This window comes from Rana temporaria, chromosome 3 (genome assembly GCF_905171775.1).
Source record: "Rana temporaria chromosome 3, aRanTem1.1, whole genome shotgun sequence".
Lineage (NCBI taxonomy): Eukaryota > Metazoa > Chordata > Amphibia > Anura > Ranidae > Rana > Rana temporaria.
The window spans coordinates 482,345,680-482,364,154 of NC_053491.1; the positions used below are offsets into that span (position 1 = coordinate 482,345,680).

General features: G+C 43.5%; 1 protein-coding gene across 1 annotated transcript in view; it reads right to left on the minus strand.

Moving 5' to 3' along the window:
* Positions 1 to 6,193: 6,193 nt before the first annotated feature.
* Positions 6,194 to 18,475, minus strand: part of TFR2 (transferrin receptor 2) — a gene marked incomplete in the record, with an annotated part of 102,313 nt that continues 90,031 nt past the window's right edge. Inside the window, 3 exon segments of the mRNA XM_040347026.1 lie at positions 6,194 to 6,827; positions 13,980 to 14,120; positions 15,904 to 16,131. Coding sequence (XP_040202960.1) covers positions 6,600 to 6,827; positions 13,980 to 14,120; positions 15,904 to 16,131 — 597 coding nt within the window.

Sequence of the window (18,475 nt, forward strand, 5' to 3'; positions counted from 1 at the left end):
CTTCCTCTATAACTCTCCTCCCCTGAAATTCTCTACTCTGCTGGAGAACTCTGCTCCTTCCTCTATAACTCTCCTCCCCTGAAATACTCTGCTCTGCTGGAGGACTCTGCTCCTTCCTTCTATAACTCTCCTCTCCTGAAATACTCCGCTCTGCTGGAGGACTCTGCTCCTTCCTCCTATAACTCTCCTCTCCTGAAATACTCCGCTCTGCTGGAGGACTCTGCTCCTTCCTCTATAACTCTCCTCTCCTGAAATACTCTGCTCTGCTGGAGGACTCTTCTCCTTCCTCTATAACTCTCCTCCCCTGAAATACTCCGCTCTGCTGGAGGACTCTGCTCCTTCCTCTATAACTCTCCTCTCCTGAAATACTCCGCTCTGCTGGAGGACTCTGCTCCTTCCTACTATAACTCTCCTCTCCTGAAATACTCTGCTCTGCTGGAGGACTCTGCTCCTTCCTCTATAACTCTCCTCTCCTGAGATACTCTGCTGGAGGACTCTTCTTCCTCTATAACTCTCCTCTCCTGAAATACTCTGCTCTGCTGGAGGACTATGCTCCTTCTTACTATAACTCTCCTCTCCTGTAATACTCTGCTCTGCTTGAGGACTCTGCTCCTTCCTCTATAACTCTCCTCTCCTGTAATACTCTGCTCTGCTGGAGGACTCTGCTCCTTCCTCCTATATCTCTCCTCTCCTGAAATACTCTGCTCTGCTGGAGGACTCTGCTCCTCCCTCTATAACTCTCCTGAAATACTCTGCTGGGAATGGTGAGTTGCTCCCTATGTTGGCATCACATACACAATACACATATATATGAAAGAAGGTCGGACACATTGGAGGAGGAAGTTCTTAAATTTTAATGAAAAATGTTGCTTTCAGTTACAAGAATGTGATCCGGACACATTATTATATTGTACAGATATGACTTGTGTCTGAAAGACAACAGCAAGGTACAGTTCTACTGATCACTGTCAGTGATAAACCGTAAAGAGAACATCTTTTGACCCATACTCATTGAAATCTTATGATTGGTCCTTTAAAGCATAGCTCGCCCTTTTTTATAAACATGATCATTTAATTCAGGGCATAAAATCACTAACTTTTATATAGTATTTGTTCGTTTGTTTTCTTTTACATTTGTGGAAGCTTTTAAGTAATAGATGGTGTTCAATGATACATAGTAACAAAAACAACGCATTTCGGTGATCTGAACACTCCTTCTTCAGGACGGATGTTGTATATATATTCAGTTTCCAAAATTGATCCAGCAGCAAAAAGTCTTGCCTATTTAGGATACTGTATCACTCACATAAACTTCATATAAGTTTGCTATTTGTGCTCTTGGCATCCTTTCTCGAAAGCGCTGCGCAAACTGTTGGCGCTATATAAATCCTGTATAATAATAATAATAATATACAGAAAATTCAAGCCCTGATGAAGAGGGAGTGTTCAGAAACATGTTGGAAGTTTTAGTCAATTATTTTATGAATGCAAATGTTTTTTGGACTCCTTTTGTGGTTTAGAGCTCTTCATGCGATCTTTCTCTTTCAGCAATGAGAACTTGATAAGGGTTCTAACCCTTCCACACACCATCCAAAATAAAATAAAAAACTGATGTTGGCTATGCATGCACTTTAAAGTGAACCGGTCAAGGGGTTAGAAAAATCCAAAGGTATTAATTACCCTGTAAAGAAAATGGCTTTAACCACTTAACCCCCGGACCATATTGCTGCCCAAAGACCAGAGCACTTTATGCGATTCGGGACTGCGTCGCTTTAACTGACAATTGCTCCCAAACAAAATTGGCGTCCTTTTTTTCCCACAAATAGAGCTTTCTTTTGGTGGTATTTGATCACCTCTGCGGTTTTTATTTTTTGCGCTATAAACAAAAATAGAGCGACAATTTTGAATATTTTTTACTTTTTGCTATAATAAATATCCCCCAAAAATATATAAAAAAACTTTTTTTTTCCTCAGTTTAGGCCGATACGTATTCTTCTACATATTTTTCGTAAAAAAAGAATCGCAATAAGCATTTATTGATTGGTTTGCGCAAAAGTTATAGCATTTACAAAATAGGGGGTATTTTTATGGCATTTTTATTAATATATTTTTTTTACTAGTAATGGCGGCGATCAGCGATTTTTTTTCGGTACTGCGACATTATGGCGAACACTTCGGACACTTTTGACACATTTTTGGGACCATTGGCATTTTTATAGCGACCAGTGCTATAAAAATGCATTGGATTACTATAAAAATGCCACTGGCAGTGAAGGGGTTAACACTAGGGGGCGGGGAAGGGGTTAAGTATGTCCCTGTGTGTTATCTTACTGTGGGGGGGGGGGTGGCCTCACTGATCCTCTGTTCATACATTGTACGAACAGAAGATCAGCATTTCCCCCGCTGACAGGACCGAGAGCTGTGTGTTTACACACACAGCTCCCGGTCCCCGCTCTGTAACGAGCAATCGCGGGTGCCCGGCGGCGATTGAGCCCACTGGGCACACGCACGGGAATCGGGGCACGTGCCCCTAGTGGCCGCTCGAAAAGCGAACATATAGCTACGGGCTCTCGCCCAGGAGAGCCGACCTGCCGCCGTATAATGACGGTGGCTAGTCGGCTAGTAGTTAAACTTACCTGTTCATCGACCATTTTGAAGGAACTTCACTATGTAGTAGAACACCCGGTGTTGATCTTCTCAACTCCTCGGGCTGGTCCAATAACAATTTCCCCTATTGAATGCTGTGGTTCCTCCTGCTGACCCCTAGTCACTGCAAGACATAATAGTGAGGTAGAAGTCCTTTGGAGGAACCACAGTAGCCAGAAGGGGACATGGTATTCTACACACCCAGAGGACTGGGATAGGATCCATCCCGGGAGCTGTGTTACAGAGCAAATTTCTGCAAACTGGCCAACAGACAGGTAAGTATGGAAGATTTATTTTATCACAGGGTAGTGTTTTTGGACTTTTTTTTTCAGACACCTGACAGGGTCACTTTAACATTCAGCTTGTTGCTGTGTGGTAACTGTAGACACATTGGTATAAAGAGAACTGTAGTAAGCAACAGACATGCACACCCCTTCTATAAAATTTCTCATTGAGAACAATTAGACACGTCTAGAGCTTCATGGAGCAAAACTGATCACAAATACAATTTAAAAAGTTGTGGGGCCCGGCCTTACAATATGAACATATTCAGGAAGGCGGATTTGCGTTTCTAATGCCTCGTAAACACGGTCAGGACTTTTGACCGTGCAAAAGTCCACCGTGAGTCGGTTGGAAGTCCGACGGACAAAAAGAGAACAGAATCTCTATCTAAGGCCCGTCGAACTTCTGACCAAAAAAGTCAGATGGAGGCTACACACGGCTGGACTTTCCGAGAAAAAACGCCCGTCTGACTTTTTTTCTCAAAGTCCGGCCGTGTGTACGAGTAGCACTTTCCCAAAATTCCTAGAAAAAGCCATGCAAGCAAGCAATGTATGGGGTTAGGTCAGCACCAGGTAATAAAGCTGTAACAATAATTTATATGGAGCACTGTCCATGATAATGGATTATGTCGTCCTGGAAGGAGATGATGGCAAGGTGGTCAAGTGAAGAACACCCAGCAGTCGTCATAAGTTAAAGGAGCCTTTTTTTATATTGAAGCTACAATAGATATAGAATGGTTAATAATACTGGACAAAAGACTGTGATGCTGTTGTCTGGTCTGGCAACTCTTCAAATCTACAATATGTAGATGGTAGGACCAAAAATTGGCCTACATGCTTCCAACTCCATGGAGCCCATCTTATTTTATGGTAACTGTTGGTCATGGTAGCAGGTGTAAGGGCACAGCATAGGGTTCTTTAGGAAAGGCTGAGCATCATTTTTAGGCAGAGCATACCTTAGTATTGCTGCTCACCATAAGGCTACTGTTAGAAATAATATCACCCCGTACAGCCTTCCTGATGGAGCCCCCCCACCCACCAAGGTGCAGCAGAACAGGGGCTCTGACTTTATTCACCTACGCCACGAAAATGAAAAAAAAAAGTTCCTCCTGGGACCCTGCGTTGGCGTGATGGGGCCCAGGAAAATGAGCTTAAAGGGGTTGTAAAGCTTCAAATTTTTATTATTTTTTAAATAACAAACATGTTATACTTACCTCCACTGTGCAGTTTATTTTGCACAGAGTAGCCCTGATCCACGTCTTCTGGGGTCCCTCGGCGGCTGTGTCGGCTCCTCCCCGCTTCTGGTAACCCCCCTGGGAAGCACTCTCCCAAGGGGGTTACCTTGCGGGCACTCTCCCGAGTCCTATATCTAGCGTCCATAGCCGCCGACTACAGGACTTGGCCTCGCCCTCTGGCCCTCGCGTCATTGGAGTTGATTGACAGCAGCGCGAGCCAATGGCTGCGCTGCTATCAATCTATCCAATGGAGAGCAGAGAAGACCGAGTCGAGAAGAGCAGAGAAGCAAGCGCGTGGGACTTTCGAGGGCTCAGGTAAGTAAACGGGGAGATGGGGGGCTGGAGGGGCGATAATTAGAGGATGTTTTTTCAGCTTAATGCATAGGATGCATTAAGGTGAAGAAACATGAAGGTTTACAACACCTTTAAGCCCTGGTAAGCAAGTAGGAGCAGGGGGGTGTGGTCTAGTAAAATCTATTTATTCATTTAGGCAGAAATTAACAATAAAGCTGCCCTTGCCCCCCCCCCCCCCCCCTGTTTAGCTGATAAGGCCTGGGCCCCGTACAACAGAACCAGTTGTACTGCCTTATCAGTGGCCCTGTTCACCATGTATAAACCTTTATGGTTACCAGATGGGTGAACCTAATAAGCGTCAATTTTGCAAATGGACTCAAAAAAATGTATAAAGATGTTTCCTTTTGTAGAGAGTTTACAACTAAGGGCAAAAGTTTTGAGAATGGCACAAATATTAATTTTCACAAAGTGTGCTGCCTCTGTTTTCATGATGGCAACTTGCATATACTCTAGAATTTTATGGAAGGTGATCAGATAATTTGCAATTAATTTCAAAGTCCCTCTTTGCCATGAAAATTAACTTACCTTATATACTCGAGTATAAGCCGAGTTTTTCAACAATTATTTTTGCGCTGAAAATGCCCCCCTCGGCTTATACTCGAGTCACCTTTTTGCACCTGATATCCCGGACTTTGGGGACCCGGTACCGGGCCAGCCATAGATCCCCTAGTCTTCTACAAGTGTCCACATTTTGTTGTCCAGGGGACCTACAATTGGGGAGCACCGATTTTTCAAATTCGGGCACCCCTACCATAGACTCCCATGTTAAACGGTAATTTCTCTGGTGAATTTGAGGACCTGGTACCGGCCGGTTGTAGGTCTCCTGGACCCGGAACACACGTAGCCCCATTTCTCCTCTACAAGTGTGCAAAGTCTGTTGTCTGTGAGACCTATGGCTGGGGAGAACCGATTTTTCAAACCAGGCACCCCTTCCATAGACTCCCATGTTAAACGTCAGTCTAGTCATGGGGACAGTGAGGCACAGTGAGGCTGGCAGATGTATACCCTAGGCTTCTACTCGAGTCAATATGTTTTCCCATTTTTTTGTGGTAAAATTAGGTGCCTTGGCTTATATTTGGGTCGGCTTATACTCGAGTATATACGGTAATCCCCAAAAAAACATTTCCACTGCATTTCAGCCCTGCCACAAAAGGACCAGCTGACATCATGTCAATGATTCTCTCGTTGACACAGGTATCAATGTTGATGAGGACAAGGCTGGATATCACTCTGTAATGCTGATTGAGTAATGCACACGAGCAGAATTTCCGTTGGAAAAAAGTTGGATGGTTTTCAGACGAAATTCCGCTCAAGCTTGGCTTGCATATACATGGTCACACAAAAGTTCTCTGAACTTTCGAGCATTAAGAACGCGTGACGTACAACACTACGATGAGGCGAGAAAAATAAGTTCAATGCATACACACGGCTGGAATATCCGATGAAAAGCTCCCGTTGGACTTTTTCCATTGGAAATTCCCACCGTGTGTACGCGGCATTAGAATAACACACTGGGAGCTTTAAAAGGAGGGTGGTGCGTCCTCTGTTAACCATGGTTACCTGCAAGGTAAAAACTCGGAGGTTCAAAACTCGGAAATTAGAAAATTGGAAATTTGAAAATTCAAAAACTCAAGAATTTACGAAAAAAGCTAAAAAATGAATAAAACGAAAATGAACGAGATTTTAAGCAGTGCAAATGTCTAATTATTTGGTCGATCTTTTATAACAAAAGGCCCCTTTAAGTAGCCCTTCCCGGAATTCATAGCAAAAGCTGCTTAAGCAATAGGTGGGCACCGGTTGGCACCACGCAATGAAGTCGTAACAGTAATTTATAACGAGCCCTGTCGCTGATAAACATGACTTCATCCTGGCACTTGTGTATGGCAAAGCAGCAGCAATGGGACGAGCAGCCAGCAGATACAAAAAAAAGAAAGAAAGAAAACCTTTATAGTGATCACTGTCACTGATAAATTATGAAGACGGGGGGACCCCCGTGACTGGTTGCTGGGTGGGATGTAGAAAGGGTCCAGCATTGAGCTCTGGCAGCCTATAGGTGCATGTTGACTTGACAAGCTCCCCTGATCTAGAAATTCCTTTGGACCTCCCAAACCTCCCCGCTCAAGGCGTTGGCTGCTCCCACCAGGGTCCAGGTGAAGAGGGCGATCTGCTTGCGCAGCTCGCTGCTGTCAATGTTTTCCCGGCTGAGCTGTTCCATCAAGGCTTCCAAGGTGTGATCGCCTCGCCCGATGAGGATATGGCGGTACGGGTAATTGATGGCGGACACATACTGGGACAGGAAGTAGAACTCCACCTTCAAGAGAAAAAAACACAAGAGTGAGTAGATACTATCTGGCTTTACATTCCAAGAGCCCGTGGGACTTTAAATGAACTTCAACACAATTATATAATTAAATGTTTTTGCAAAATTATTTAAACCACTTATGGACCGCCCACCGTCATTACACAGCAGCTGTTTGAAGACAAATACCGTTGTTATGGCAGCAGATAGCTGCCATGACGCCTGTGTTGTCACATTCTGCTCCCCATCACAGAACGCTCCGGAAGTCACGTTCCGTCGCCGCCATCTTGCTACACCCCACACTCCTGCACAGTAATGATAGTGAGAAGGGGGCAAGCGGACATCTTGTTACACCCATCGGAGTTTTAGATTTCACACTTATTTTCAACACAAAACGGAGCTTATAGGCTTAAATACAGTGGGGGTAATCCACAAAGATCCGGCGTAACTTAATTTTTTCCATTTAAGTTACACTGCCTTAAAATTTCTACCTAAGTGCCCGATCCACAAAGCACTTACCTAGAAATTTTTGGCTGTGTAACTTAAATTCCGCCGGCGCAAGGCGTTCCTATTTTCATGGGGGCGATTCCCATTTAAATTAGGCGCGCTCCCGCGCCGACCGTACTGCGCATGCTCGTGACGTCATTTTCCCGACGTGCATAGCGCGAAATTACGTTACGCCGAGCTTTGTGGATTGCGACGGGTCAATGAAGTTGCGTCGGGAAAAAAAAAAAAGATACGGCGCGAAAAAAAAAATTCAAATCAAAAAAAAAATCGCGTCGCTGGACAGAAGGGTCTGTTTTTACAAGGTGTAAACAGTTTACACTTTGTAAAAGCAGCCCTAATTTTGCGTTTGCAAACTAAAACTTACGGAGAAAAAACGAAGCTGAAAAGCTTCGTGGATCTCCGTAAGTGCTAATTTGCATACCCGAGGCGGCATTTCGACACGAAATGCCCCCAGCGGCGGATGCGGTACTGCATCCTAAGATCCGGCAGTGTAAGTCCCTTACACATGCCGGATCTTCTCCCTAACTATGGAAAACTGATTCTGTGGAGCAGTTCCATAGTTAGGAACAGGGATACGACGGCGTAACAGCAGTTACGCCGGCGTATCCCTTTTGAGGATCTGGCCCAGTGTTTTCAAATCCGACGGACTGTTTAGATGTTAAATGTGAAAATCAGAGTTGTTTTGTGACATGAGCAACCATGTAAGGTCATCAGGTTTGCTGCTGCTTTCAACATTTAACATTTAAACAGTCCGTTGGATTTCCAAATACTGGGCTAGATTCAGATAGGTTAGCGGATCTAAAGATCCGCTAACCTATCTGATTTACGATCCGCCGCCGCAAGTTTTTGAGGCAAGTGCTTAATTCAGAAAGCACTTGCCTCTAAACTTGCGGCGGCGTATCGTAAATCCCCCGGCGGAATTCAAATTCCGCGGCTAGGGGGCGTGTACAATTTAAATCTGGCGCGTCCCCGCGCCGATCGAACAGCGCATGCGCCGCCCGCGAATTTTCCCAGCGTGCATTGCTCCAAATGACGTCGCTAGGACGTCATTGGTTTCGATGTTAACGTAAATTACGTCCGGCCGTATTCGCGAACGACTTACGCAAACGACGTAAAAAATTCAAAACTCAGCGCGGGAACGATGGCTATACTTAACATAGGATACGCCGCACTTACCCCTGCTATAGCAGAGGTAACTTTCCGCCGGAAAAAAAAGCCGAATGCAAACGACGTAAAAAAAAAGTGCTGGGCGGTCGTTCGTTTCTGAATCGGCGTAAATGCTCATTTGCATATCCGACGCGTAAAAGATACGGAAGCGCCACCTAGCGGCCGGCCTGGAATTGCAGCCTAAGATCCGACGGTGTAAGTCACTTACACCTGTCGGATCTTAGGCATATCTATGCGTAACCTGATTCTATAAATCAGGCGCATAGATACGACGGCCGGACTCAGAGATACGACGGCGTATCAGGAGATACGCCATCGTATCTTCTTTCTGAATCCGGCCCACTGTCTTTAAGCATATAAGCTCCGTTTTGTGTTGAAAATAAGTCTCAAATCTAAAACTCTGATGGGTGTAACAAGATGTCCGCTTGCCCCTTCACACTCTATCTTTACTGTCCAGGAGTGTGGGGTGTAGCAAGATGGCGGCGAAAAAACGTCACTTCCGCAGCATTCTGTAATAGGGAGCGGAATGTGACACTGCACCGGTATCCTCTTCTTCAGCGGGCGGTCCGCTTTCAGATAAAAGTGGTCTCAGCGGCGGATTCGCCACAAGATCGCTTTTAATCGGGGGGTCCTCCACCTCCTGCCGCTCTCCAGTCGTCTCCGTCGCTTACCGGAGCCGCCGGTAGTGGCTGAGACGAACGGGTCTTGTCACGTCCAAAGCCTGGAGCCAAGTGAGGGAAAGATGGCCCCCACTCGGCTCCATAGCATTGGATGGTGGAAGTGATGTTAAATGTCACTTTCGCCCAATGCTCTTAAAGGGGAATTTTTTTTTTTTTTATTGAAACCCAAAAAAAATACATTTCAATTTTTTTTTCTTTTTTTTGTGAATTCTAGTGTAAATGTGAGGTCTCCCGCCCCCCAAATGAGGTCTGAGGTCTCTTTGACCCCAGATCTCATATTTAAGAGGACCTGTCATGCTTGTTTTTCTATTACAAGGGATGTTTACATTCCTTGAAAAAGGAATACAAGTGAGCCAAAAAAAAATTTGGGGGTCAAAAAAAAAAGAAAAAAGTAAAATAAATGTGAAAAAAAAATTAATTGTCAAAGCGTCCCGTCTCACCGAGCTCGCGCGCAGAAGCGAACGCATACGTAAGTCGAGCCCGCATATGAAAACGGTGTTCAAACCACACATGTGAGGTATCGCCGCGATCGTTAGAGCGAGAGGAATAATTCTAGCCCTAGACCTCCTCTGTCACTCTAAACATGTAGCCTGTAGAAATTTCTAACCATTGCCTATGGAAATTTTTTAAGGGTAGAAGTTTGTCGCCATTCCAAGACCGGGCGCAAATTTGAAGCGTGACATGTTGGGTATCAATTAACTCGGCATAACATTATCTTTCACAATGTAAAAAAAAATTGGGCTAATTTTACTGTTGCCTTATTTTTTTTAAGTCAAAAAAGTGTATTTCCCCCCCCCCCCCCAAAAAGTGTACTTGTAAGACCGCTACGCAAATACGGTGGGACATAAAGTATGCAATGACTGCCATTTTATTCTCTAGGGAAGTGATGGTGAACCTTGGCACCCCAGATGTTTTGGAACTACGTTTCCCATGATGCTCATCTACACTACAGAGTACATGAGCATAGTTTTAAAACATCCAGGGTGCCAAGGTTCGCCATCACTGCTCTAGGGTGTTAGAAAAATATATATGTGTGTATATATATATATATATATATATATATATATATATATATATATAATGCTTGGGGGTTACAAGTAATTTTATAGCAAAAAAAACTGATTGTAGTAATAATATATTGCTATACTCAAATTAGTGCCCTCTGGTGTTCATTTGAGATGTAGTATTATTATTACACTCTGATTAGCGCCCTCTGGTGTTCATTTGAGATGTAGTCTTATTATAACACTCAGATTAGTGCCCTCTGGTGTTCATTTATATATTTTACAGAGATTTCTTCAACCTCCAAGAACCTACAAGGAGTGTGTTATTGACATTATTGGGATATTTTCCCTTGCATTATTCTTATTATCTGATCAACTATTTTTATTTATTTATTTCAGGTACTTATACAATTTACACAGCACTTTATATATAGTATATATTGTTAATATATATAGTTATTATTGTAATATAGGATTTTCGGCCGTTATCACAAAGAGACATCCCCCCCCTCCCGCCGCTCTGGCCAGGTCTCCTGTCCCGCAAGGAGACCCGAGCGACCATGCTGCACGTCCGCTGGCTGGCCGGAGTCCCGCACAAAGCCGGAATTGGCTTTGACCGGGTCTCCGATGTTGTAACCTGAAAGCGACGTCACGCCGTCACGTCAGGTTTACCCGGCTGCCAATGGTGTTGATTTAAAAAAAAAATCTACAGTATTCCAAAATGCAGATTTTTGCATTTTTAAGTGCAAAGGAGGGATTTGGGGTCTTTTCAACCCCCGATCCCTCCACAAAGAGTGCCTGTCACCACCTATTACTGTCACAAGGGATGTTTACATTCCTTGTGACAGCAATAAAAGTGATCAGATTATTATTTTTTTTAACCACTTCCATACCGGGCTTTTATACACACCTCCATACCGGGCCTATTCTGGCACTTCTCTCCTACATGTACAAATCATATTTTTTTTGCTAGAAAATTACGCAGTACCCCCAAACATTATATATGTTTTTTTTTAGCAGACACCCTAGGGAATAAAACGACGGTCATTGCAACGTTTTATCTTGTCTGGTATTTGCGCAATCATTTTTCAAACGCCTTTTTTGGGGGAAAAAATTGTTTCATGAATTAAAAAAATAACAAAACAGTAAAGTTAGCCCAATTTTTTTGTAAAATATGAAAGATTAGGTTACACCGAGTAAATAGATACCTAACATGTCACGCTTTAAAATTGTGCACACTCATGGAATGGCGCCAAACTTCGGTACTTAAAAATCTCCATAGGCAAGGCTTTGAAATTTTTTACAGGTTACCAGTTTAGATTTACAGAGGAGATCTAGTGCTAGAATTGTTGCTGGCACTCTAACGCACACGGCGATACCTCACATATGTGGTTTAAACAGCTTTTACATATGTCGGCGGGACTTGCGTGTGCGTTCGTTTCTGCGCACGAGCTACCGGGGACAGGGGCGTTTTAATTTTTTTTTTATTATTATTTATTTATTTTACATATTTATTTATTTTTTTACACTTTTTTTATTTATTTTTTATTTTTTTATTACTTTTATTCCTATTACAAGGAATGTAAACATCCCTTGTAATAGGAATGTGTGTGACAGGTCCCCTTTATGGAGAGATGCGGGGGGTCAATAAGACCTCACATCTCTCCTCCAGGCTGGAAACCATGAGATCGGTGAAAAAAATTCACTGATCTCATGAATAATGTGGTTTACAGCCGCAATCGCGGCTTTGTTTACTTACCGGGCGTGACGTCATTACATCACGCCGGGGTCCTCCGACGGTCATAGAGATGACTGGTGACCATCTGGTCACCAGTCATCTCTATGCTTCCTGCCAGCGCCGGACGATTCTTTCTCCGGGCCCCCGATGGCACGGGAGAGCCCGGAGAAGCACCGGATGGCGGCGGGAGGGGGGGGATGTCCCCTCCCGCCGCCTGTAAGAACGATCTAGCGGAGGAACCACCGCTATGATCATTCTTATGTTGTGCAGAATCGCCGGCACAAGAGATAGATATCTGGATGATGCCTCTCGCTGCAGGCATCATTCAGATATCCCCCTTCAAGTCCAGGACGTCATATGACGTCCACTCTGGATGGTAGAGACACTTTGTGGACGTCATATGATGGTGGCTGGTATTGAAGTGGTTAAAGAGACTGTAAAGAAATATGATTTTTTTTTAAAGCGCCCCCCCCCCTTTCCCACGTGCTCACTCACCAAAGAAAACGAATACGTAAGTCACACAAATGTAAACAGTGTTCAAATCGCACGTCGAGATTATCAGAGCGAAAGCAATAATTCTAGCACTAGACCTTCTCTGTAACTCTAACCTGGTAACTGTTAAAAAAAATTAAAGCGTCACCTATGGAGATTTTTAAGTACTGTAGTTTGTCGACATTGCATGAGTGTGGGCAATTTTTAACCGTGACATGTTAGGTATCTGTTTACTCGGCAAAACATTATCTTTCACATTATACAAAAAATTAGGCTAACTTTACGTATTTTTTTTTATTATTATTTAAGTGTATTTTCAAAAAAAAAACGCATTTGAAAGACCTCTGCGCAAATTCCGTGTGACATAAAATATTGCAATGACTGCCATTGTATTCTCCAGAGTCTTTGCTAAAAATATATATATATATATATATATATATATATATATATATATATATATATATACATACAGTATATATATATAAAAAATCAGTGCCCATCAGTGAAGGAGAAAATTAACTTAACGTATATACTTGAGTATAAGCCGAGTTTTTCAGCACATTTTTTTGTGCTGAAAATGCCCCCCTCGGCTTATACTCGAGTCACCTTTTTGTGCCTGATCTCCCAGACTTTGGGGACCCGGTACTGGCCGATCGTAGGTCCCCTGGACCCCAAGCTTGGCACACATGTAGCCCTATTTCTCCTCTACACGTGTGCAAAGTTTGTTGTCTGGGGGACATATGAGGGGGGGAGTACCAATTTTTCAAAGCCGGGCACCTCTTCCATAGACTGCCATGTTAAACGTCAGTCTAGTCATGGGCACAGTGAGGCATGCACATGGGCACAGTGAGGCATGCAGATGGGCACAGTGAGGCATGCAGATGGACACCCTAGGCTTATACTCAAGTCAATACGTTTTCCCATTTTTTGTGGTAAAATTAGGTGCCTCGGCTTATATTTCTGTTGGCTTATACTCGAGTATATACAGTATTTACAACATTTTATAACAGAAACTAAAAAAAAAAAAAAAAATTCTGTCTTTTTTAATTTGTAGCGCAAAAAATAAACTCCAGTGGTAGTCAAATAGCACAAAAAGAAAGCTTTATTTGTGTTAAATGATAAAAAATGATAAAAATGTCATTTGGGTACAGGGTTGCGCAATTGTCATTCAAAGTGCGACAGCGCTGAAAGCAGAAAATTGGTCTGGGCAGGAAGGGGGTAAAAGTGCCCAGTAGGCAAATGGTTATTTATTTAGATTTTTTTAATGTGGCCTTTTTTTTTCAAAAATTGCATATGAAAAACTACTGCGTAAATAGCGTATGACATAAACAAAAAAAAAATGCAAAATGATTTATTCTCTATATAGATTTATTCGCCATATAGAATGTTTGGGGGTTCTAAGACATTTTCTTGCAAAAATACTGATTGTTACACAAAAAGTGCCAGAAAAGGCCCGGAGCTGAAGTGGATATAGTGTATGTAGCCAATAAAGGATGTATTTTTGAAAGAACACTCCGATCTGCCGGCTTTACTTGGTAAAGAGAACTGTCCTATACGGAGAGACGATGTTACTCACCCTCATGATGCGCACGTTGAAGAACTGGATCATCTTCTCGTTGTGGAGGTCGGAATTTGCAATTGCCTTCTTCAGTCTGTCCGTTGCTCGCACATAATCCCCGCGTGCCGAGTACAACCAGGAAAGGGTCAGACCCTGAGGCTGAAAGACACACAAAGTTTTATGGTAACCCTTTGTCCAATGTCAAAGGTCCTGGACTGTCCTGTAGGAGCACAAACTGACCGAAACATTTTGTGTGCCATTCTTACCCATAACTCCCATTACTGGAAGCAAACATTTACCGGGCACTTTATTAGGTACACCTGTTCAATTGCTTGGTAACACAAATTGCTAATTAGCCAATCACACGGCAGCAACTCAATGCATTTTAGGCATCTAGATGAGGTGAAGATGACTTACTTAAAAGGGGTTGTAAAGGTTTGCTTTTTCTCACCTTCATGCATCCTATGCAAACCTGGCAATGACGGCCCCCCCCCCCCCCCCAGCCCTTCCGTTTTACTTACCTGAGCCCCAAATCGTCCCCCGGCGTCCTCTTCTCCTCGGAATCTGGCTGTCGATTGGCTAGATTTGCTAGATTGATGGCAGCGCAGCCATGCAATGTTGTGGCGCCGGGGGGGGGGGTGGGTCCGTGTAATACAGTCAGCGGCTATGGCACACGGGAGAGCGCGCCCACAAGCTAACTCCCTTGGGGGTTATGTGATGCGGGGAGGAGCCGAGACAGCCGCCGCGGGGACCCCAGAAGATGAGAATCGGGGCCACTGTGTGCAAAACGAGCTGCACAGTGGAGGCAAGTATAACATGTTTGTTATTTTTTATTTTTTTAACGGGAACTTTAAGTTCAAGCCGAGCATCAGAAAGGGGGATTAAGTGACTTTGGACGTGGCATGGTGGTTGTTGGTGCCAAACGGGCTGGTCTGAGTATATTACAAAAACTGCTGATCTACTGGAATTTTCACGTGCAACCATCTCTCGGGTTTACAGAGAATGGTACAAAAAAAGGAAAATATCCAGTCAGTGGAAGTTGTGTGGAGGAAAATGCCTTATTGATGTCAGAGGCCAGTGGAGAATGGGCAGACTGGTACCAGATGATGGAAAGGCAACAGTAACTCAAATAACCTCTTGTTACATCCAATTTATGCAGAATACCATCTGTGAACGCACAACACATCCAACCTTGAAGCAGATGGGCTAAAGTAACAAAAGACCACACCGGGTGCCACTCCTGTCAGCTAAGAACAGGAAATTGAGGCTACAATTGGCACAGGATCACAAAATTGGACAATAGAAGATTGGAAAAATGTTGCCTGGTCTGATGAGTCTGGATTTCAGCTGCGACATTCAGATGGTGGGGTCAGAATTTGGTGTAAACATGAAAGCATGGATCCATCCTGTCTTGTATCACCGGTTCAGGCTGGTGGTGGTGGTGTAATGGTGGGGGGGATATTTTCTTGGCACACTTTGGGCCACTTAGTACCAATTAGGTATAGTTTTAACACCACGGCCTACCTGAGTATTGTTGCTGACCATGTCCATCCCTTTATGACTACATTGTACCCATCTTCTGATGGCTCCTTCCAGCAGGATAATGCACAAAGCGCCAATCATCTCACCACTGGTTTCTTGAACATGCCAATGAGGTCACTGTCCTCCAATGGACTCCACACTCACCACATCTCATCCAATAGAACCCCTTTGGGATGTGGTGAAATGGGAAGATTGGCATCATGGATGTGCAGCCAACAAATCTGCAGCAACTGTGTGATGTTATCATGTCACTATGGAGCAAAATCTCTAAGGAACGTTTCCAACACCTTGTTGTAGCTATGCCACAAAGAATGAAGGCAAAAGGGGGTCCAACCCCGGACTAGCAAGGTATAACTAATAAAGTAGCCGATGAGTGTAGATCTGATGTGAGAAGACTCACCTCTAGCTTGCTGGTGTACTTTCTCAGGCTGAGCAGATGCTCTAGGAGCAGCGTGTTATAGGCCGTGTATTCCAGAGGAAGGATCCGGTCATGGGACAGCTTCATCAGAGACAGACCGGCGACCTGTGCCAGTGTCAGAGCCACCGCTGGTAATCGACCACCCATAACAATGTTCAGATTGTCATACGTGTCCATCTTGGTGTCCAGATACTTGTATGGGTTTGATCGCTGAAAGAAAATCCCAACATGAGTATTGTGAAGCAAAACTTTGTCTACAAATTATATATATCTACACACAAGTCATTTTATCCAGAATAAAAACTGTACTCCTTGTGGGAGAGGGTGAAGGAGGTTCGCTCCAACTTTGAGAACACCAGTCGCATTACATGTCAAAATTAGTGGTTCCCTATGAGAGCTGTCTTATCTGGTCCGACTTGTGTCGGTCCAACTTTGGTAAAGGTTCCTGCACTACTTCGGTCAGGCTTCTGTCCCATTTCAGCCCATAGAATTGAATGGAAGTCACATGCAAGTCGGATCAGCGTCTTAACTGATTGTTACGATAATAACCCAAATCCATACCCGACCTGATAAAAAAAAAAAAAAAACGCTCCTCCCCGCCAAATGCTCCCACTGTTCTGTCAGTTCCCGTGTCTGACAATTCTTATATAGCTATGGGGGGGGGGGGTCTCCGAGTTATGTCACCGCATGTACATGCCCCATAGTTATATAATGTAAGAACTGTTACACGGGGGAGGCTGTGATCTGGGGGCAAGGGGGGTTTCCAGATTCTGATAAGCTCCCTGCCGGCAGACCCCACAACCTCAGCCCAGGGTTGTGGGGAAGAGGCCCTTGTCTCCATCAACCCACCCCCTCCATGTTGAGGGCAAGTAGCCTGATATGATTCAGGACGGGGGAAACGCTTGCTTGTCCCTGCCTTTCCTGACCTGCCAGGCTGCATGTCTGGATAAGGGTGTGGTATGGATTGAGGGGGAACCCATATTTTGTTTCAAAATTTGTCATGGGATTTCCCCTCAAGATCCATACCAGACCCAAAGGGTTTGGTGTGAATTTGAGGGAGGACCCAATGTCATTTTTTTTTTACATTTTGTCATGGGATTTTCCCTCAAGATCCATACCAGGCCCAAAGGGCTTGGTGTGGATTTGAGGGAGGACCCAATGCTGTTTTTTTCTTACATTTTTCCATTGGGTCCCCCCACAAGATACACACCAGACACAAAGGCTTGGTGTGGATTGGAGGGAGGACCCAACATCGTTTTTTTTTTTTTTACATTTTCCCATTGGGTCCCCCCTCAGGATCCATACCAGACCTAAATGGCTTGGTGTGGATTTGAGGGTGGACCCAATGCTGTTTTTTTGTTTTTCATTTTGTTATGGGGTTCCCCCTCAAGATCCATACCAGACCCAAAGAGCTTGGTGTGGATTTGAGGGAGGACCCAACACCATTTTTTTTTTTTTTTACATTTTGTTATGGGATTTCCCCATCAAGACCCATACCAGACCCGAAGGGCTTGGTATGGATTTGGGGGGGGACACCCTCCCATTTATTTTTAAATAAATTTGGCGTGAGGTTTCAGCCATACCAGAATCAAAGGAATTGTTTTTATTGGTCAAAGGACAAGTCACACTCATCTCAAAGTTGGATCAAGATCGGATCACGGTCATTAAAGTTGCAAAATGGAATTAAATTTCAGATTTTAGAGTAAAGTAAAGAGTTTCTAGTGTTCAGCACCCACAACTAATACAGCAGGGGGTCATGATTAGTGTTGAGCAGAATACGCCATATTCGATTTCGCGATATATCTCGAATATATAGTCGAATATTCGAGATATATTCGCTAAATTCGAATATTCGTGATATTTTTTCGAAAAGAAATTATTGCGAATTTTCGCTATTGCGAATGCGAAAATAATTGCGAATTTTCGATAACTGCGGTTTGAGCACTCTGATTGGCTCTGAATATTCGTGATATTTTACAATACAAAATAATTGCGAATATTCGGCAAATGCGGAAGGAGCACTCTGATTGGCTCAGAATATTCTTGATATTTTACAATACAAAATAATTGCGAATATTCGGCAAATGCGGAAGGAGCACTCTGATTGGCTCAGAATATTCTTGATATTTTACAATACAAAATAATTGCGAATATTCGGCAAATGCGGAAGGAGCACTCTGATTGGCTCAGAATATTCTTGATATTTTACAATACAAAATAATTGCGAATATTCGGCAAATGCGGAAGGAGCACTCTGATTGGCTCAGAATATTCTTGATATTTTACAATAGAAAATAAAAAGTGTTTTGCATTGGTGGTGATTCTTTACTCTATCCATCTGTCACAGCCGTTTGTCAATCAAACACCTTGAAGATTGAACACGTTCATGCTGCATGCTTTGGACTTTTTTTCACTTCACATATCAAAGACATTTTTATGAAAGATTATTTTTCTATTATTGGGACTATATTTCTTTATATATTTGTTTCACTGTGTATTTCACAAGTTATTTGCGCTTGCTTATTTTATAATTTGCCCACATGTCTTGTCACTA